This window comes from Perca fluviatilis, chromosome 7 (assembly GCF_010015445.1).
Source record: "Perca fluviatilis chromosome 7, GENO_Pfluv_1.0, whole genome shotgun sequence".
Taxonomy (NCBI): Eukaryota; Metazoa; Chordata; class Actinopteri; order Perciformes; family Percidae; genus Perca; species Perca fluviatilis.
The window spans coordinates 8,712,708-8,734,973 of record NC_053118.1 but is presented as its reverse complement, the minus strand read 5'-3'; the positions used below and the strand labels follow the sequence as shown (position 1 = coordinate 8,734,973).

The 22,266-nt window shown below is 42.1% G+C and overlaps 1 protein-coding gene across 1 annotated transcript in view; it reads left to right on the top strand.

Annotated features, from left to right (window-relative positions):
• The first annotated feature begins 3,001 nt into the window (after nt 1-3,001).
• tgfb2 (transforming growth factor, beta 2) overlaps nt 3,002-22,266 on the top strand; it is a 72,499-nt gene continuing 53,234 nt past the window's right edge. Inside the window, exon 1 of the mRNA XM_039806415.1 lies at nt 3,002-4,282. Within this exon, the coding sequence (XP_039662349.1) occupies nt 3,937-4,282 (346 nt within the window). The 5' untranslated portion in view covers nt 3,002-3,936. The remainder of the gene's footprint in view (nt 4,283-22,266) is intronic.

The window sequence follows — 22,266 nt, the reverse complement described above, 5'->3', positions numbered from 1 at the left end:
CAGAGGCTCATGGTGGTGAGGGTGTGGCTGATAAGGAGCGGCCACTGCTGTGGTTTCAGAGATTCTATCAAACACTCAAGCCCCAATTTAGCTGAATAAGGCTGGAATTAAATGAAATTATGAGAAATTATATTTTTTTGGTTCCTGACGCCATTAAATATGCAGCTGGAGGGCCCGTGACCTAAAATCTTTTTTAAAAGTTCTTCAATTCTGAACTCTACACAACATCAAAACACAACAGTGCCCTTCTGTTTACATTCAGCTGCACCCAGAAGAGACACCCTTCAGCTCAACAATGGGGGAAACTAAAGAGATGATCAGAGACTTGGGAAAAAGCAGGAAATGGGAGTTGAATTTTTTTTATTTTTTGTGCTAATGAAAACAAGGTTTACAAAAACTTAAAGTTAGCTCATCGGGGATTATATTTTCAAGGAAGTCCCCAAAAGGAGCCATGGTCCACAGCAAAACTGTATTAGGATCTTTACTAAAAGTGTAAGTACCCCCAAAAGCCAAAAATGGCGTGTACCCGCCAAAAAAAACATACATCTGTAAGCAATGTTTCCTTTATAAATCACAGATTACCCACATGGATCAGCCTCTTATCCCGCCCTGTACATGCCCATTTTAACCATAAATAGTCAATGCAAAGCACCTCATGAATGCTGATCAGACCCTGGTAGTTGTTCTTTCGTTACGCCGAATCATGACGACTGGCATGAATGGCAAAAGCAAAAAACTTCTCAGATGCTGGTGAATTGCTGCAAATTGAATTATAATTTCGGCCTGTTCTCGCACAGTGTAGGGAAACATGATCTATAGACTACTTGTATTAATAATACCTTCCAAAACGGCAGGTATTACGGCACTCAGAGACATCAGCTTCAATATACCAGACCTATATGATAATATTTAACAGAACTATATATTATATCCAAACAAGCCTCAGTGATAAAGTTGAAGATTATATATAATATTTATATAAAACACTTAGATGTCTGCCATTTCCGTTGCCCTCTCTACTGGATCCAATTCAGTACATAGAACCAAGAGCTCAGCTTTAGGGAATCTAAATCGGCATATAGCCATTGTCATGGTCCCCGAAGTCTCTTTTTCTCCTGATTCTTCCATTGGGGGTTAGTCCTCCTGCAGGGCCAGCAGTGTCATCATGCAGCATTACGTTCACTGCAGTATTTACAGTATATGTTATATAACAATTTGTGATTGTGTAGAACCTTGCCAAAATCACAGCATCAACTAGTGGTATACCCCACTCCGAGGTACAATTTCAAGACGAAAGTCTAATAGGCAAACACACTTTTCTTCACACTTTTCTTCATGCAGGTTTTGTCACAAACAGTATTAAAGTTTGGACTGGTAACGAGAACATAGAGTGTAACGATTGCGCGAGAGCTTAACGGCTGTATTTCCAGACTTTGACATTTGATGATATATGCACAGTATTAAAGACAGATATTTAGTTATTTACACTGTGTTCTGCTGTTATCTAATTGTAGGGTATTTGATGCTGTCCTGTATTCCATGCAGTCGGGCCATCTCCTCCTGTGCTCCGTAACGGACAATGTGACGGTGGGACAGCGCCGATTAAATGTTAAGAACACATTTTGATTTAATTTGGATTTTACAAGGTGTTTATGGAACAAGCAAATAACACTGCTGGATTTAATCTTCATGACAACGTGGATGATATAGAGTGAAAAAATGCGCGTGAGGCATCAATACTTGAAAATATTATGAGTATAATCGTTATTCCCACATGTACTTTCTGCAGTCTGACTTCAGTTCACCACCTCACCATCTGCGTCGCCAATTCCCATTGTCTCCAAAATGTGCGTACGCATGGGTCAGAGTTTGCGTGGAGTACCGCACATTCTCATTAATGTTTTTTTTATAAATCAAAACCTTTGCGTGGGAAGTGGCGTATGCACATTTTCAGACCCGTTTTGTGCGTACGCCACGTTTATAAATGAGACACCAGATGTTTTTTTAGTTTTTTTATCACAGTTTGCTTCTGTAGTGTACTGACTGACTACTGCTGAAACAAGTGATCAAGTCATTGAAAATTACAGCCCACTGTCTCCCATCTCTTTTTTCAGCTTTATCAAAAGACTCAGAGTGTCTTGTCAAATGACCACATAACAAATCTGGGGCCAGATAGTATGACAGCATAGAAAAACTGTATACATTACACAGAGTGGGAGGAAACAGGGACTAATAAGGGCCCAGTAGATATTGTTTTTGCCCATGGACCCCCAAGCAGGTTAATCCAGCCAACTTTACTAATTGTCTTCTTTGAATTATTTATGGTATTTTAACGTTATGGTTTCATTATGATGCTTGATTGAACAAGGCAGCATTCATGCTGTCTTGCTCAAATCAAGTTCCTAAACGTTTGTTGTGATGGCAATGAAGTTAACTCATTAACACACTCTTCCTAACAGTATACTTGGAAATGTGAACTTGTGTATAATGGAACTGTGACATGGAAAAGGGATTTTAACCCTTGTGTTGTCTTCCCGTCGACCATAAACTTTTAGTTTTTTGGGGTCAAAATTAAAAACTGAAATTTGTTTCTGTCTTTTTCATCACTTTTGTCCATTTTTGTCACTTTTCCTGATGTTTTTGTCCATTTTTTTTCTGTGTTTTTCTTTTTACCTTTTTGTTGTTGTTTTTTCAACGTTCTTTTATCTTCTTTTTTTCAAATGCTATAAAATTGAATAAAACACCCAAATTCAATGAAAGTAGTGAACTGATCATTTATTTTACTTTTCACAGTTTGGTTGAAAGAAACCCAAATTACTGATACAGAAACTTTTTGAAAATGGGTCAAATTTGACCCGAGGACAACAGGAGGGTTAACCGTTTCAAGTGTAGAAAACGATAAGATGTTTTTGCAGCAGTTTAAAAAAAGTTGAAATTGACCGACTTTAGGACCTTGCGTCACGACGCAGCAGGGGCAACGGGCCATTAGCCGTTGCAGCGCTGTCCCAATGGGCACAGTGAGCACTCCTATTTTCAACAAGTCGTCTCGCGACGTGGAATTTAAGGGGTTCCCTTTCTCCGACAGTGATGACCACAATCTCGGTTTGAAGCGGGCGGAGGGAGGAGCACGCGTGGTAACTTTAGTCCTTTATAAATCTCCTACAAGCGACAACTGCTGTCCGCTTGACACGCGTAAAAAAGACGAGCCGTTCCCCAACTAAATGGGTTGAGGGAGACGCGTTAAAGCACTATGCAGTCGCACTTAAGGCAAACTCCGAGCTGTTTTTTAAAAGCTACTTTTAAAGGGAGACTTTCTCATCGTAAAATCACAACTGTATATGAAACTGATTTGATTTCGCCTTAACGCGGACGCCAAACTTGGAAGGGAAAAAAATCACACATTAAGTCAGGACCGAGTTTGAGTTCGGATGTTTATTGAACAACTTTGTGATATGTCTGAAGAATAAAAAAAAAAAAAAAAGCAATGAATCGCACAACAAAGCACTGAAGTTTGACAGACCTGGGCTGGTGTTGGGGTGAGGTGCGGTTGGAGCGCTACGGTGGAAGTGTGCTCAGTTCCACGGGCTACACTGTGCGTCCCGCTGACGAAAACCTCAATTTTTTTTGTTTTTTGTAACTCTCCTGCTTTCATCTATATATTTCAGATCCATTTGGTGGCCGCACGTCCACCTCTGGAAACATTCAGCTGCACCTTTACGCACTCTCGCTGTGCGTTCACCGTCATCCGGGAATAGATTCGTTCGATCTCTTTTTGAACGAATAACGGGTCTCTTTTTGTGTCGAGACAGTTGAATGGATTTTAAGGCACACTTTACTGAAACTAGGGCATTAGCACCATACGAGTTTCGTATAGCCGTTCTTGGGTGAACTTCTTTTTTTTTTATCTGAGATTTGAAGACGTCAGAGAGAGAGAAGATGAACCTGTGTATCGTCAGCCTTCTCCTCACTTTGGATTTAGCCACCGTGGCGCTCAGTTTGTCCACATGCAGCACGCTGGACATTGATCAGTTCAAGAAGAAGCGCATCGAGGCCATCCGAGGGCAGATCCTGAGCAAATTGAAGCTCGCCAGTCCCCCGGAGGACTTCCCCGAGCCCGAGGAGGTGTCTCGAGACATTGTCGCCATTTACAACAGCACCCGCGACCTGCTGCAGGAGAAGGCGAACGAACGGGCGGCGACATGCGAGCGGCAGCGGAGCGAGGAGGAGTATTACGCCAAAGAGGTGCACAAGATCGACATGCAGCCTTTCTACCCGTCAGAGAGTAAGTACGTGTGTGTGTGTTGGTTTATTATGCGTGTGCCTGCGCAAAATGTGTAGCCTACGTGTGCGCACACTTGTGCAGGCCCTATGTCGCCTTTAATTTAAAAGTATTGAGTCCCAAATAGCATTTGTGCGAGGTGACGTGTGTTTGCGATTGTTTGGGAAAAGCCGTACCATCGTGCCTGGCTGGATGAGTGCAGATGGAATGGGGGAGTTAGAGCTGAGCTGGAGTTCTTGGACTTCAACAACGATTCCTCCTCTAACTCAAGAGAACTGCAGAGTGAACGGCCATCAGCAGAGCCAGAACAAAATCCCATTATACTAAAACCTTGTGCTGTATGCTATGTTGACTCCATGAATCATTACATCTGTACACTTTACCATGACCTCCAGTAACAGTTAGAGCTAGGGTGTGTAGTGCCTTTACCTTGACCATGGCTGGATTAATCTGTTGCTCTGGGAGGAAAAAAGCCTTTTAGCCTTTAACCTCGGTTCTCCTCTAGTGGCGTCTCTCTATGCAAATAGTTTTTTGGGCTTTGTTCACTCATGTTTTGAGTTATATATCTCTGAGGTTTCTGCCTCTACACCACTTATTGGAACTACTTTCTACTAAAATGATGTCCCTGTAAAAACTGTGGATTTAATAAGGACACTATTTCTGAAAATACTTTTCTTTAATCTGGTGAACTAATCCTTTAAGGCACATTTATTACCACTTTACTCCTTGAGTTGATCAAGTTCCCCAACAAAAACCCTCAATCATCAATTATCTGAAAGTCTGCGTCATAATGTCACCATATCATATGTCTGCAGTGAAAACCCAGTACACCAGCGTCTTAGGTGTTTAGCAATAAACTGGACAAACTGGCCTTGCAGTTTTGCTGCTCTCTCTGGCTCACTTCTCTACCTCTGTGGGTAAACTTCACACAGCAGGGTTTAAAGAATCATTAAAGAGCTAATGTTGGGCAAAGTAGGATTAGAACACAGTTACATAGTGTCACAGCCAGAGTGACCATTCAGATTCTTTTCTGTTGTTTTTTGTTTTTTTTTATTAAAAAGTGTTTTATTTAGAGCACTTGTGTTATCATGTGAGCCATTATCTTTAAAAAAAAAAAAAAAAAAGATACATTCAGTATTACACAATCACACATTCCCCCCCTAAACTCAATTTACTTAGTCAGAAATTCTTCCACTGGTAGCAGGGGAGGATTTCTTTATCCATCTTTTCTTTTAAAATGTATTATTGTGGAAAAAAAGCCACATTTGAGCAGAAGCTGTGGGCTTAGTTCTCTGCTGACGGCTCTGGCGCTGAATCCACCAGCTTCAGTGATGATGTTCTGTAGCTGACCCTAACCTTTGACCTCCCGTGTGGAGAAGATGAATTCCTCCTTCAGTGGATCAAAGAAAAATCAGAAGAAAGGCATGGCTGTAGAAACAAAATAATCATATCAAATGAAACTGTAGAGCCATTAATCTCAATATGGGTTTCCCATTCACATCAGAAATGTGAGCACATGAACTGAAGCAAAAATAAATTAGCACGACATTTTGTATGCCCTGAGGTGTATTTTGCATTTAATGTTATCCTTGGCCCTGCCTCTTGTGTAAATGCCTTAAATATGAATAGATGTGGCCTGATGCCAAGTGCAGTCAGGAAAGCATTCACAGGGTATAAATAATACTGAGTCAACACGCAGAGAGGAAAGAGGCCAGAACTGATTTCCATTCATTTGAACTGGTGACACTGGCCAGGTCCTTATATCTGGAAACAGATGCTGACAGGAGAGAGATCAAGCAGTGTACCCTTCAGCTGATATGCTGTATTTTTTGTCTCTTTCTCTTGATGTGCGAGTTTGAGTCACTGTGAAAGTGAATATCTCTCTCTCTCTCTCTCTCTCTCTCGCTCTCTCTCACACACACACACACACACACACACACACACACACACACACACACACACACACACACACACACACACACACACACACACACACACACACACACAAAGAGTATGAGCCTTGTTTAGTTAAGCCTGGAAATCTTCAGAGGTAGCAACGTGGGGCACAACGACCTTGAGAGCCTTAAAGAAATTCTAGGCAGCGGAATGAGGAGGGTGTGGGGGTGTATATGGAAAGGGTTGGAGACACTGTCCCAGGTCTCACAGTCGTTTTTTTAAACCCAGTTAGCTGTGAGGCATTGTGTGTATGCCCTGCCTGCCACTCACTGCATGGAAAATTCCAGCAAGATAGACGCTAAGTTGGTGTCTAATAACTTTTAAGGTCTTTTTGGAGATTTATCACAGTAACTGGGGGTGTGGAGTTTAAAATAACATGGGTGTTAACCAGGCACGGAGGGTCTCGTGAAAAATGTTATAGGTTGCATTATGGGGAACGTAGGAACCAGCATTTTCTAAGCTTGACCCTTGCTAAATCTGAGTAAAAGTCAATATATTTTTTAGTGGCTGACCTAGTATTTGGGTTTTCAGAGCGCTTAGGTGCAAATAACGTCATACGCTTATTTGCATGTTGGTGATGGTGGTCAGCGCACAATTACTTACAGAAAGCTTATTGGTTGTCAGTTGCAGCGAGGGAGAGATCACTAAAGCAAAACTTGAAGGAGCAGCTTGTCACTAAAATGAAAATAGCTGGTCCACCTTAAAGCCAGCCCACCTTAAGTTAGTCAGCCTGTGCTAAAGTTGCTCGATGGTGTTTTAAGCCCCCAACGTCTCCTTCCAGGCAGCGCTGCGACTGTTGACGTCAAGGCACCTAACCCTTGCCTAATCCTAGTGCCTTCCAGGCAGCTCTGCCTGGAAAGAGACATTGGGGGCTTGAAACACCGATAAACGCTAAAGTTGTCCACTAGCTCCGTGCCGGCTAACCCACTTCACTTTAACCAATAGGTAGCAAGCAAGACACAGGAACTTGGCTTGGGTCTTGAGGAGTTATAGCATTTATTCACCAACAGATAAACTGTACACCCTCTGCACTGTTACTTTCACAGCTATAACGTTACTGCTAATTTCATACTCTAGACCAAACACACTATGACCAAAACTTTGTGTCACTGTATTTTCTAATATTCTGGCAGTTTCACGGTATATCACATTTTTTTCTTTATTTTGCATGACTGGGCCTTTATATAGGTTTATAATGGCGTATTCTAAAAAAACATTTTAATGTGATCATGTTTACTGAAAGCTTTGATTACGAAAGGGTTTGCTTGGCTCCACATTATACAATATGTGAAGGAAATTAGAATGCATGAAACATTTACAGAATGTAAAGTATTTTTATACGAACCCTGTTGGAGTTTTCTCCCCATGTGTCCGGGTGCTCCGGTTTCCCCCACCACTAAAAACATGTCCCCCCCTCCTCCTCCACCCCCCTCTCTACCGAGCTGATATGTGTTGAGTGTCTGGTGCCGTAAGGCTGCTGTGCATCACCCAGGTGGGTGCTACATATTGGTGGTGGTAGACACCCCAAGTGCTTGGAGTGTCTATGATAAAGGGCTAACAAAAGACATATCTTAAATCCAGTGTTTTAATCATTTCTCTTTCTTGACTGTCTGTAGCGGGACCACAGGTGGACTGTTATTGTGCTCGTAATGCTGCTCCACCGCTTGCTTATGGTGACACGGTAACTTTAGCACGACATTAGCAACATCAGTGGCTAAATTATGTGGTTTTTTTTACAAACAAAAAACTTCTGAACAGCGGACGGCTCCTGTCTTGAGCACACATTTTTCTGGTGTATCTCTTTTAACCATCTATCTCTCTTTTCTGTTCTTGAATGTGCAGTGACGACATAGCCTCTTCCACTTGTTAACAGACTGTTATGCTACCTGGCTAGCTAGCAGCTATAACGTTACCCTGCATGCCGTACAGCGGTGTAAATTAAAAAAAAAAACGTACAATTGCAAATTGTTTATGTCGCAAATTGTTGTCTGCCAAGGTGTTTTACCCTGTTAAAGAGTTAGTTGTGGGTTATTAATTGTTGTGTTATAAAGTTGCAAGGTTACACAGTTAACAGGGGTCCCCTTATCAATTCACTCGCAGCTTACTTCGGCCATAGCACTCTTCGTGGCCATGCACCAGTGTAACAGTATGTGAAAACTGCACACTCGCTAACGTGTGGGCTGCAGCTGCCTGCACAACATGCAATGGTGTGTATTGTTTGTGTCTGTGACACTGTTGTGGCCACATTGTACTAGACCGATCACGCGGCACATGTGCAGAAGACAATGAGCGGATGCCCGTCCCGCTTGTCCAGATGCTCTTCACATTGTTTTTACGTTCATACGCATGTAGGTTTATCGTCGCTGTAGTGTTCCTGGCACGAGGTGTGCGAGCTAGAAAATGACATCACCATGTCTTTCGTGTCCAGCGCGAAGGTTCTCCAAGTTGACACCCCTGAATGCGTGTAACTTTTTGCGCACTGCACATTCTATTTCAACATGGTCAGCTGGGAAGCCTGGCCAAGCAGGTTCGCCTGTACAAACATCTGTATTATTCTCCATGTCAAGACCACAGGGAGTCAAATGGCCTGAAATATGTGTAAGAGAGTGACACCACATTGGGAAAGCTCAGAGTTCTTTGCCCTCGGAAAATGCCCACAAAACGAACATCATTGCGTCTCGAACGATTCTCCATGTCATCTATTTTCTCCCATAGCAGCTCTATCTTTTTCTTGCTAGCTTGTGGATTAGCTTGCCTTTACTTCTTGGCTGATTACAGATATTTCACCCGCTTCTCAACCTCATTTATTCTGCTGATTAAGGTAGAATTTTCTTTCCACCAAAGCAGTCGTGTGGCAAATTTCTGCCAGGCTTTCTACTGTATGTCGCCGGAGATCTTTGTAAGTGCAGCATAGATGTTACCGATGTCATCCGCTATGTTATGAGACTGCTGCTTGCTAGACACAATCGTACATCTGCCATCTTGGTCTTGCAAGCCGTCAGGTCTGTGCAAGCTCAGATGTTTTTTAATATCCCCACGGGCTATCGCGAGTGGATTGTGCCACGGATAACCTACTTGACCTACTGTCGTGTGACATCTATGTGTGGATACACTACACCGCCGCCAGTGTACATCGTTGATAATAAGTACGCTGCCACATCTACGCATCCTCGCCAGACATGACCCCTCCTCCAATTTAGAGTAAATTCAAGTCAATCAATACATGTTTTAAATATGTTAAAATGTCTTTCAATTCATTCTATACATACATGTTCCAGGCCATTTTTTCATTATAAAAGTTGCTCTAAAAGTAATTCACAGTATAAAAATGATATATAGCTGAATTATGGCGTTTTTCCATTGCATGGTACCTGCTCGACTCACCTCGACTCGACGCACTGTGCGTCCGTTTTCCATTGCAGATTTTAGTACCGCCTCAGCCTGGCTGGTCGTCATAGCGGCGCCGCAGTAAACTGCTATGACACACACACAGAACGTTGAAGGTGTGTTGTTGTTGCCACAGCCAGAAGACACATTTTGTTTCAAAGTTCTTAAGTAAATTAGGCACAATTCGTTTCGGCCCACAATCTGGCCTTCCTCGGGTGTATTTGATTGCATGAACCTTATCTGTTGTCATCACATCACATGGTCAGAGGTCATGTGATATGTGAAAAATAAACATACATAGAGTTACTGTTCAGACATAGATGTACATATTAATACTGTCCAGACTGGGCAATTAAGATGACAAGATAATGAGCTCAGTGTTGCACTTTACAGATGATGCATGCAGTTGTTTAAAACCAACAGACTCAAGCGGATGTGACTCTCATAAATACAATTCATATTCCTCACACAACAATTTAAGATGGCTACACATTTTCTCAAAAGGTGACATAAATAAATTGTGACACGTTTACGAAATAGATCAAAAACAGCAGTTAAGAATAGGGCTTGTTAGGATGACAAAAACACTGGCTTCACTGCTGTACTACAGACAACCTAAGTGTCAAACTTACAAAATACTTACAATTTGGTGAAATAAAAGACAATGCCAACAATTGAGGCAGCCACTTTTTGTGGACTGTGCACTCATTTCTTATGTCTCTATTGGCAGGTTACGAGTGAGTGTGCCTCTTATAACTCAAACCTGAAAGACAATTTTCAATAAAGATATCATCAATATCAATATAAATACCATGCCAGGATCAAAGGTGTGTTAGTACAATCTCAAAGTACTCATTTAGTCCTCCTGGTTTTAGCATATGTAGAGTGTAGATCCAATATGTCTCCCTTTGGAGTAGGATATTTTAGGGATGTCCCTAAAAATATGTGGGAAATGAGAAGGTGCTACTTTCCCGCAGAGGGGGAGACATCCATAACCTCCTACTCCAAATTCGCCGGATGACACAATCTTCTGAACATAGCCATACTGAGAAATCCAGAGAGAGTTGTGTCAAGGTGATAGTCTTAATTAGCTTTGTAGCAACTCATTTGGAAATAGCTTGACTGTAACAGACAATCACTAATATCAAAAAGTTACGCACTAAAGCTTTAACTTAAGGTTATACTACACTGTAGCTAATCCTAATTAGTGTTTGACAAAAAAACGCACGATTAACAGATCTGTCTGATTTAGCTACCGCTAACTAGCGTGAGCACAAGCATTTAGTGCAACAGTGGTGAGGAAAAACTTCCTTTTAGAGAGAAACCTCGGACAGACCCAGGCTCTTCAACCCGGTCTCACGGCAGTTCGTGTAAATGTCCACGTTATTCTTAATCTATTGATACGTGTTCACGGAGACGTTTTTCTCGTTTTTTACGTGTAACTGTCACGTTATTTTTTACGTGTAAATGTCACATTATTTACTCGGGGAAAGGACGCCGGGAGGCGGCCGAAAAGGTTGCTCCATAAGCCGGGAGGTGCCCGCGAGGCGGCCCGCTGGGGACCCGCTGGGAGGCGGCCGAAAAGGACGCTCCATAAGCCGGGAGGCGCCCACGAGACGGCCCGCGAGGCGGCCCGCGAGGCGGCCCGCAAGGCGGCCCACAAGGCGGCCCGCTGGGGACGCCCCACAATATGGCGGAGGTTGGGTTTAGGAAAAAACTTACGGGGAAAGGGTGCCTTAAACGCCGGAGAGAGGGTGCCTTAAACGCCGGGGAAAGGGCGCCTTAAACGTTGGAGAAAGGGCGCCTTAAACGCCGGGAGAAGCGCCACAGTAACACACGGGACAAAACGCTACACGCAGGGACGCCATCCCCGGGAAACAAAGCGCCGCAAACGGGACGCGATCCCCGCTCGCCCGGGTGAAAGTCCTGTGTTGTTTGACCCATCCACCACCCCGGCCAACCTCCCTACCCGGATTTTCGGCTTTTTATATTACTCCCTACAATTTCGTGCTGTGGCCACGAAATATGTTTCCCATTGAAATACATTAGTTCACATTTTGTTCCACCACGTAAAAAACGACAAAAACGTCTCCGTGAACACGTATCAAATAACGTCACATTTACACAAACTTCCATGAGACCGGGCTGGGCTCTTGGTGGGCGGCTGTCTGACGGTGCCGGTTGGGGGTACGATGAACAGTGGCAGTTATAGTCATAATAAAGATAATAGAACTATGACTAAAAATAGTAGTTGTAGTAGTTCATGGTGTAGCAGGGCACTGCAGGGTGTAGCAGGGCGCCGAGCAGGACCACGGCGGCAGCTGCAACCATGATTTAGGTGCCACACTAATCCAAGGAAAACTGCGAGGCGAGAAAACGCAAGGACTCCGGGAAATAAGCTCCCCAGAACTAAGTTGCGCTCTATAATATGAGCAGGTTGACACAGTGCTTCCCTGTTTGTGGGCTATAATTGAGCTGAGTGGACAGAATGTCTTTGTGTTGTGGCCTGTGTGCCCTCCAGCTGATTGTATGTCTCTGGAGGGCTATAGAGTTCCAGGTTCCTCCACAGCAGCCTGTGAGCTCGCATTCACAAAACAGTCCTTTAGTCTCATGCAGCCTACTATGGAGTCTGACTGAGACAACTGAGGGCTTGTGTTCAGGCTGCATCGGCAATATAAGATTTGGTTATTATTGAATGATGCAAAGAATATTTTTATACTGAACTGCAAAACAGTGATTATGCTCAGTTGGAACTTTCAGTGTCCATGCAGGAAGTAGTGATGTTCATATTATATAGTGCATTGTAAAGTAAGGATGTGAAGGTTGGATTGTTAGTTAAAAATGTTATAAATGTTCACGTTCAGCATCAAAGCTTCACATTCCGTCTCATTCTAGTAGTTGACATTTTTATTATTGGAGAATAACCACATTTCCCTAACTTTAATGAAATGTTTTTTTATCATATCCATGTCATTACCATATCATATTTATATCAAATTAAATCATTAAATTATGCTGCGGAAGTGGGTTGAGAGCTTTCTATGTGCGTTTGATTTTTTTTTCAGATTCAGATTTGTTGGATACAGGTGGAGCAATATCATCTTGAGGTCAAGTGGAATATTCACAGACAAGATGAACATGGTTTTATTGATCACCTCCCTCCAGAATGTTTTAATTTTGTCACACTCCCAGACACAGTGCATAAATGTTCCATAAGCCCCATTGCATTTAAAGTGGCCATATTATGCTGTTCCGTATTTTCTGTCACATCTACAATGTTATAATGTCAGATTTTCACGTTAAACATGGCCCAAACCTTTAAAAGAATTAGATTAATGTATTTTAGAGAAATCCCAGTGAGCTAAAACGTTCAGATATCAGATTGTTTCGGGACGGGGGGGCTTAAAGAGACAGGCGCTCCAAAAGAGTGTCTCAGACAGTGGGTGAATACAGAAGCATATGGGCATATGAAAAAGGGTGTTTTTTGAACATTAAAGCATGTAAACATGTCCTTGTACAAACACAAAATACAAGTATATACCTGAAAATGCTATATACAGTAATATTTCCCCTTTAAAACAATTACTGTTGCATTTATTTTATTTAACATTTGTCTGCATCAGCCAATTATATTAGAGTAGCTGGCTGGCTGGCCTGGCTAAACAATAGCACGTTAACTAAGGGTAGCGCTCATGTTAGAGATAAGGTTACATCTGCATGGATTTAGGGACATTTCAAAAGCATCACACATATCCCATCAACAGAAGAGATGAGAGACACTTCTTCTTCACACATTCCTTTATTTACGGTGCTGTCTGCATCGTTAACAAAGACAGAAAAACAGTTCTTCGGCCGGGACACCAAGTCCGGGCTTCCTGAATGATAGCTGTCAATCAAGGTAAACTAAGGAAGTCTGTGGGTGAGATCGCCTTGAAAGTGACCAATCATAGCAGGGCCAGGGCCTCCCTTGGTTTTCACTTGCGGGTGCGTGGTGGCTGCTCTTTGTATGTGGTGCTTAGTTTTATACACGCAGGTGCCATTCTTTCCCTCCTGTTTTGTTTCACACTCAAAGCTGTCTGTACAACTCTAGATGGTTGTATTGTTGCGAGAAGAGTAATATTTGTGCATGTGAAATTATATAATTTTCTCATGAGTATGTTTTATCACGCTAGCGAGATATTACATAATCCTGACTCCATAATTAGGATCCCTTCTTTAAAGAGCTCACCTACTTTACTTATTCCTTACTTTGGAATAAGTAATAACCACACATAAATTATATTAAGAACTACAGGAGGTATGTGTTCTTTAGTACTTTAGCTTAGCTGAATACAGGTACAAATGCAATGGTACCTTAAAGGAGCATGACTCCGTCCATGACAGAAAAATAGCCAACTCCACATTTACAGTGACATGATGTTTTGGTTTTGTGCAGCAGGTATTGGGCGGCACGTTTTCCTCAGTGTCCTTCATGCTCCAGCAGATATTGTTGACTTTATCACACACACTGATTGATGCTGCTCATGACCTCTGCAGAAGATGTAAAAGTTGTTGTTCCTGTGGTGTGCAGAGATCAGGAGCGTAATAGTGTGAAACATCCTGATAAAGCCAATGTTTGTCTTTAATGATAGGTGGTATTTGATTTAAACTGCTTTTTTCGGAAGTGTCGTAGAAACACACACACACACACACACACACACACACACACACACACACTACAACACAAATCCTGCATCAGTGCAGAGACGCAGTGTGTGCCCACTGCTTTAAATATCCTGAGGTGGAGGTGGAGGTGGAGAGAACCTCCACCTATTTTTTTCTTCCAATCAGTGACTCTTTTTGATAATGACTCACTTTTTTAGGACCTGTTGCTAAGGTGTTAGGGACTGTTCGTTATTTATCTCAGGGGCCACCGGAGGAGTTTTGGGATCTTTAGCCAAAACAGACCTGACCCTTCCTAAATGAGATGGGAAAAAGGGATGACCCTCCCCAACACTTTATTGATGCCTTCTGTACTGGTTTGCACTTGGCAAAGACGTATATATGCCCATTGTTTTTTTACAGCCATGACATATGTGACTTAACCTCTGCATTCTCATCTTACGCATCACACTCCTCTGTTATGGTGGCCATTTCAGTAGATTTACTCACTAACATTGTTGTGGAAACACAAATAAGCATTGAAACTAAATGCACACTTCCTCCATTACTTCAAATACTAAGTTACTCCTTATTCACGGCAATCATGCTAATGAATAAAATTATTTTTTCAGCAGATGTCTTAGTTACAACACGATGGAGCTAGCAAAGCAGTTTTGTGTTTATATGTGCGAGCGGAATTTATTCAGTTTGGGAAATCCCACGGTCTCTAAAGCTACAGCTCAAAATTGTCTGGCTGACTAAACAAGGAGGGACCCATCTGCTAGCGATAGGAGCAGAGACTGAGAGAGCTACATGGAGCTACATGGATTAATATGCACCAAACAAGCCACTTTTTGCTGTTTACATGTTGACACAGTTTTCCTTTGGGAAGATACTTTGAAGTTGGAAAAAGGTAAATTGCAATATATGTTTTTAATCGCAATAATATGGTATAGTATTTTAGGTTATTTTAACCATATGAAATGGTTTTCATCAGTAGATAAATTTTACTGTAAATTTCATAGTTTTTTCTGTAAACTAGTTTGCTTTCGACCATTTGATATGATTGTTCCCCAGAGCCTCCTCAAAGCTACTATGCTCATTGGTGGCACCTTAACCCTTAAGCCACCAGGCAACCCCCAAATATAACTCATACTACATCCTCTATGGTGCTGACTAATAGCACAGAGAGCTCTGCCATACACAACTGTAAAGAAGAGGAATGATGTTGGCAATTTTAGGTGGAATAGTGAAGGTGGCACCTCCTTTCCAATCATCTATGTGATCAAGTCATGAAAGACAGCAAGCTATGATTGGTCTGGGTTCAACTCTCAGCCAAGTCACTCTATTTCATATCAGACCCATGTCAAACTCCTGGCTAAATAGCAAGCACTCCCTGCATAGGTGGGTACTATGACATCTCCTGGTATCTTTTTATAATAATTTCAAAGGAAATGTCTTTCACATATCTATTGTGGAAATGGTTTTACCAACAAGCTAGCAACAATAACCACTCTTTCCTCGATCGTTGAAGCCCCTGCAATTGTTAGCTTCCCTTTGGACTTCTAGCTGACTGAAATCATTATTTTATTAATAAAGAACCCAGAGATAAAATGTGAATGGTTATTTATAATATCACCCCATGGAGTGTATTTTAGGTATAACGGCAAAAATGATAGGGGGAAAAATCTGTGCTTGATTCTTCAAAACTTTGGTCTTGATGAAGGCTCTCTATGAGAGACTAGTGGGCCATGCTGGTTCTCTTCTGGTGTTCTGTGTATTTGTGAAAGACTGTGTGGAATGAGCGAAAATCAAAGGTGTGTGGTTCATGAAAGTGTTGTTATGGCCATGTGTTAGTCACTTGGGGTTGAGTCTTGTGATGTGAGTGTGTGATGGATGGTGCGAACCCCTGGCTAATCTCCCCTGCACCTCTCTAAATAAACCCAGTAGTGTGACGACTGTTGACATGTGAAGGGAGGCTTGTAAAAATAGCCAAACACTGTATGTTCTAAACATCTAACAAACCTGAAATAAATAATCTCTGAAATAAGAATGTTGCACATAAAACTACAGGGTATCTGCAATGTGCGCTGGTCCTGACCCATTTAGAGCTTTACATTCAATAATTTCAATTTAAAATTAGAAGAGAAGGCACTGTATTTAAGATAAAACTAAAGTGAGGTGCTCTCATTTATTGTGATTCTAACAGCAGGATTCAGGATAAGTAGTAGCCTGTTTCTGCTTTTTGAAAAGACCAGTGAAAAGTGCATTACTAAGCTGAACACATTAATTTTCAGCAATTCAGATGAGACCCATAGACCGGGGGGCATTGTAACCATATGGGGCAAATCAGGTCAGTGTCTGTTATTATCTACTAAAAGTGCTTTATTTTGCCACTGAAAGGCTCAGATTATTATTCTAAGTGTCTGACAACATTATGGAAAGGATCCATACAGAGATAGGGCTTTTTAAAACCTCTTTAAAGCAACACTATGTAACTTTTCCCTTTTTCGGTCCCCCTACAGGTTGTCTCATTGGAACTACAGCTTGCGCTACTTGCGCGCTTCGGTCCCCCTACAGATTGTCTCATTGGAACTACAGCTGCAGCTAAAAGTTACATAGTAGTAGTAGTAGATAACTTTATTGTCCCCATGGGGCAGTTAGGTTTGCGGCACAATCGCAAGGCACTTTATGACATCAGACATATGACACAAACAAATAGTCCTTACATCAGACACCGACAGACTACACGAATATACATCACACACTACAATACAGTACAATTTAGTGTTGCGTAAAGACCTATCTGTCTAACTAGAAACAGTTCTGACGTCGCTAGCGCTAAACCCACCAGACTCCATTTAAAAAAAACAATACTTTTAGCATGTATAGAGCCAACATATTTTCATTTCAGTGAAGTTAAATACAAGCTTCACAATTGCCATATTAACTTACATTGTAGATTGTTTCACCCCTGCTGACGGCAGCGATCTTGCTTAATACTGGACCAGTGTCAAAGATTGTTGTTCCCATCAGTCACTTAGTCACAAAAACATAGGAAAATAGGGTCCAGGTTGAAAAAAACGGTAGTTACACTTTAAACTACCTCTTTAGGTGGTCCTTTTTTAGGTGGCTAAAAACATTTTGTTGGTACCCCGGTCCACAGCGATACATATCGCTCTATTCAAAGCCACTAGTCCTTTGACAAAAACAGTAATTTTACCTCGCAGAACAGGGGGCTAACACTGCCTCGATCGGTTAGTTAGAACAAAAGTCACACAATAACCAACTTTTTTGGATCCGACCTAACGTGGCGACCACAGCATACATTGCTTAGCTTCCTGTGTGTTTCTCCAAACATGGGACTGTGCCAACCACTGTACTTTATATAGTTACTTTGTATAGTTACTGTACTATACGGTACTGTACTGTATTGAAGCAACGTCATCATACAGAAACCTACATCAGATCAAGTGGGAAAAAGTGTTTGTCTTGCAGACCTTCCCCTATTTGTTTTTCCCAGCATAACCACAACCCTAGGAAAACGTAATACTACTGTATAGTTATGTCTAAGGGCTTCCAGAGTTTAGGCCAGAGATGGGGACTCGAGTCTGAGACTCGGACTCAAGTTGCACTTAAGTCGCACATACAGCTGACTTCAGACTTGAGTTGCGACTCGACCCAAATGACTTCAGACTTGACTCGGACTCGAGCTTCGTGACTCATCAATAACCTGTTTTCATGCAATTATTGCTTTTTTAATCTAAATTTATTCATGTATTTCTTTTATTGGCGCATATACGTTGAGGAAACGTATGACGAGCTGCATGTCCCCCGCCCTTTTCCATAATGTGCAACATAACGCATGCGCTATGCCTTATGTGCGCACACTCACATATCAAAAAATGCATTGAGGATGGTGACACCAAGTCCTCTCGGAGTTGTGGCTTTGTCATTAGTTTTGGGTTTCAATAACTTGTGCGAACAGCTACATGCAAGGTGATATGAGCCAGTGTGTTGCACCAAGATAAATTATGCCGGATCAACAACGTCGAACTTCATCAGGCATCTCAAAACGCACCCAGATCAGTCACTTGCTAATGTGAAAAGAGACGTTACATTTAGCATATATCGTCACAGGTAACAAGCTAACCATCGCAAACTGTTGTGCTAATGCTGGGAACAGGCAAATTGTATCTTTATAGTTAGTAGTTGCTGAGGCTCAGATATCCATGGCGCACAGGAGGCAGGACGCACGGATCCATCTCCCCAGGAACAAACGGTGTGTTGGATGGGCAAACTCATGTGATGCGTAATTGATCCCGTGGATGATTTGTAGGCTATTAAGTGAACAAGGTTTACCCAGTTCACCAAACACTTGGCCATCTTGACTGTCTTAATTCTGCACACATTTATGTTACAGTAGGCCTATTTACTATTTCATTATATAATCCATGTTTGGTGCAGTGGTCATCTGCCGTGGAGACCCTGGCCTCACTAACCTCTCCTCCTCTGAGTCTCATCTCCCTTGCGCTGGACTCAGTTTCTCTGAGCGTACTAACACTTAGAAAATGAATGGAATTACATCAGTGAGTTCAAACTGCTTATTGTGTGTAATTTGGACTGACACTGAGATGCATGTTGTTCTGTAACTGGTGTGGCGCTGCCACTATTCTCTTGATTTCCACTTTGACATTAGACATTTTTTTGAGAGATTTTACATTTAGCATATATCGTCACAGGTAACAAGCTAACCATCGCAAAGTGTTGTGCTAATGCAAATAGGCAAATTGTATCTTTATAGTTGTATCCATGTGATGTGACAGACTTTGGTTAATATTTCACCAAGTTCGAGGGCTGGAGGGATGTGTTAAGAAGACCCCATAAAGTTATCCTACAACTGATTTTGATACTGTACTGTATGGATGGTAGCTACATGACATGCTTTGAATTCATAAGATTTAACAATACAGTGTTAGGGACAGATCAGATGGCCAGAGACTTGAAACTTGACTTGGACTCGTGGCAATAGACTTGAGACTTGACTTGAACTTGCCCCTCAAAGACTTGAGACTTACCTTGGACTCAAGCTCAAAGACTTGAGACTCGACTTGGACTTCCAAAAAATGACTTGTGAACATCTCTGGTTTAGGCTGCCCGTGCATATGAATCAGAGCTAAACACTCGGCTTGCCAGGCCACAGTGAAAATTGATGGGCCTACCTGTAGTCCTTTGGCTCCGCTGCTCCCCTCCGTTCACACGACCAGCTCACTCCGTGGTCCTGCGCTGGTCATCCTCATCACAGTGTTGACAGTTCAGTTGTAGACATTTAAGACGTGGACAAATAACATTAAAACAACTTGATGGGGGGAAAAGAGGATTCCTTTCTTCCACAGTCTCCTCAACATCCGCTTTTTTAAAGGAACACGCCGACTTATTTGGACTTTAGCTTATTCACCGTATCCCCCAGAGTTAGATAAATCCATACATACCCTACTCATACAGTGTTTCTGTCTGTAGAGGTACGAATAAGCTGCAGACTGTAACCACTGTTAGAGGACAGTTTTTTGCAGTTTGAAGATCTGTATTTCAAGCATAAGTGATGATCCCAGTTGGAGTTGAGCCCCCAACCCTGCCAGAGTTAAAGCATGGCTCAGCTATTGGGCTATACAGGGCTACAGACAGTAAATACTCATACTGATCCCTCAAAGTGAATATACTGTACAGTGTTAGAAACTGTGACATGCATTCTGTATTCATTTTCTATAGCAGTTAAACTTGAGCTTAGATACATCATGTTAACTTTAATAAGTCTTGTGTTGTCTGCAAAACCTGATATACATCTAGGGCTGGGCGATATGGCCTAAAAATAAAATCCCCTTTTTCAAAAACAAATCCGATTTAAGATTTAAATCGTTTTTTTTCTCCCCCTACTTAAAATCAATCTGCAGATGACAAAGAAATTGTTCTAAACAAGTTTTAACTTTATTTTATTTTGACTCATACGCACACACACAGACACACACAAGGGGCTATATATTCAACAACAAAAAAACGGATGCGTGAGATAAATCTGTTTTCACACATACAGGTAGCAAATTCAATTCTCGTTCCTCGCTATAAGTTCAAATCATTTTAATGTTATTGCGCAACCTTGCCTGTATTTTCAACTGTTGCTGAGTAACGTACAGTAACATCCCATGGTCTCTTGAATGTAGCATACCTTTAGTAACTAGCGGTAAAAACAAACGTTGAAGAGGAGCTCCGTGCTATAGAGCGGCGATTGCTAGTTGTTTAAGCCGCTACAGACCTCTGTCGTATCAGCAGCATTTAGTTGATGTGTTGAGCCGCAACAGAGTTCCTCAACACCGCCTCTGGTGCCCTGCATGGTGCTCCTTCAGGTCAGCGGTAGCTGGTGGTTCAGTTATCCGAGAATAGGTGACTCTCAGCTGGGGACAGGGCTTAAATTAGCGTTAAAAACAGCCAAGAAAGGGAAAACACAGGGGTTGGACGGAATTCCATCAGAACTTCTGCTACAATACTTTGACATACTAGGACCTACCATCTTACAAACTTTAACCTCGGCCATAGAGAGGGGCACCTTTAATTAACAAACCAACACTGCACTAATTTCGGTCATACACAAAAAGGGCAAAGATCCCACGGAGTGCTCAAACTACAGGCCCATCAGCCTCATTGAGACGGATATTAAGCTATATTCCAAAGTCTTGGCACTACACCTAGAACGCTTTATTGAGAAGCTAGTCCACCCTGACCAATCAGGGTTTATACCAAAGCATCACGCTGCAGACAATATACACAGATTATTCCATGTAATAGAAGAAGCCAAAAACCTTCCAACAACAGCAACAGTTTTATCACTGGATGCGGAAAAGGCTTTTGACCGCTTAGAGTGGAATTACTTGTAGTAAGTAATGCAGAGGCTTGGTTTGGGAGCCAAATTCATTGACATGGTACGTACTTTATATGCGAATCCCACAGCCATAATCTCAACCAATGGCCTCCACTCACAGCCATTCCCGGTCACACGGGGCTCACGACAGGGATGCCCGCTATCTCCCATGCTATTTGCGATCTCTCTTGAACTGTTAGCCCAAGCCATAAGGCAAAATAAAATATGTAATGTCCAGATTAAATCCAATAACAACTCAATATCGTTATTTGCAGATGATGTTTTGCTGTACATCTCTGACCTTGAGGACTCCCAAAAATTCTTAAGATCTTTAACGAATTTGGCTCAATCTCCAGCTATAAAATCAACTGGAATAAATCTAATCTTCTGTTGAACAACGGACAGGTGACATCAGCTATTAGTGATACAATACCAACCCAAAAGCAAAATTACATATTTGGGCATCACCATTCACGCATCGCTACAGCAAGTTGTCCAGGGCAAATGTGAAACTATACTAAGTAGTGTTCAAAGAGATCTGGCCAATTAGTCTGCGCTGCCGGCATTGCTACGGTCCAGGATTGCTGTCGTTAAAATGAACATAGTTCCTCGTGTGAATTTCTTAAGTACAATGATCCCCTTACCCCCACCAATACATTTCTGGAAGAAAGTTGATACCGTAATTCGGCAGTATATTTGGAATAATAAACAACCTAGGCTAAAATACTCTACCCTGCAACATACCACAAACACGGGAGGCCTGGCCCTCCCCAACCTTAAAGTGTACCACAGAGCTTTTCAACTACGGGCCCTCAGAGTGTGGATGGACCCCTCATCTACGGTCCGATGAAGAGAAATAGAGCAAAACCTCACTGGAAGTCTAAGACTGCAAGACCTTGCCTTTACAGGTGTGTGTCCAAAAATATGTATGCTAGCCTATGGCCATATTATCACCAACACATTGACCAACTTTAAACAGGTCGAGGAGCAACTACGCTACACCAATAAGTGGCATTTGAACACCCCAATTTGGCACAACAGACACTTAATGTCTGGTAACAAACCTTTTGTTTATAACCAGTGGAGTGAC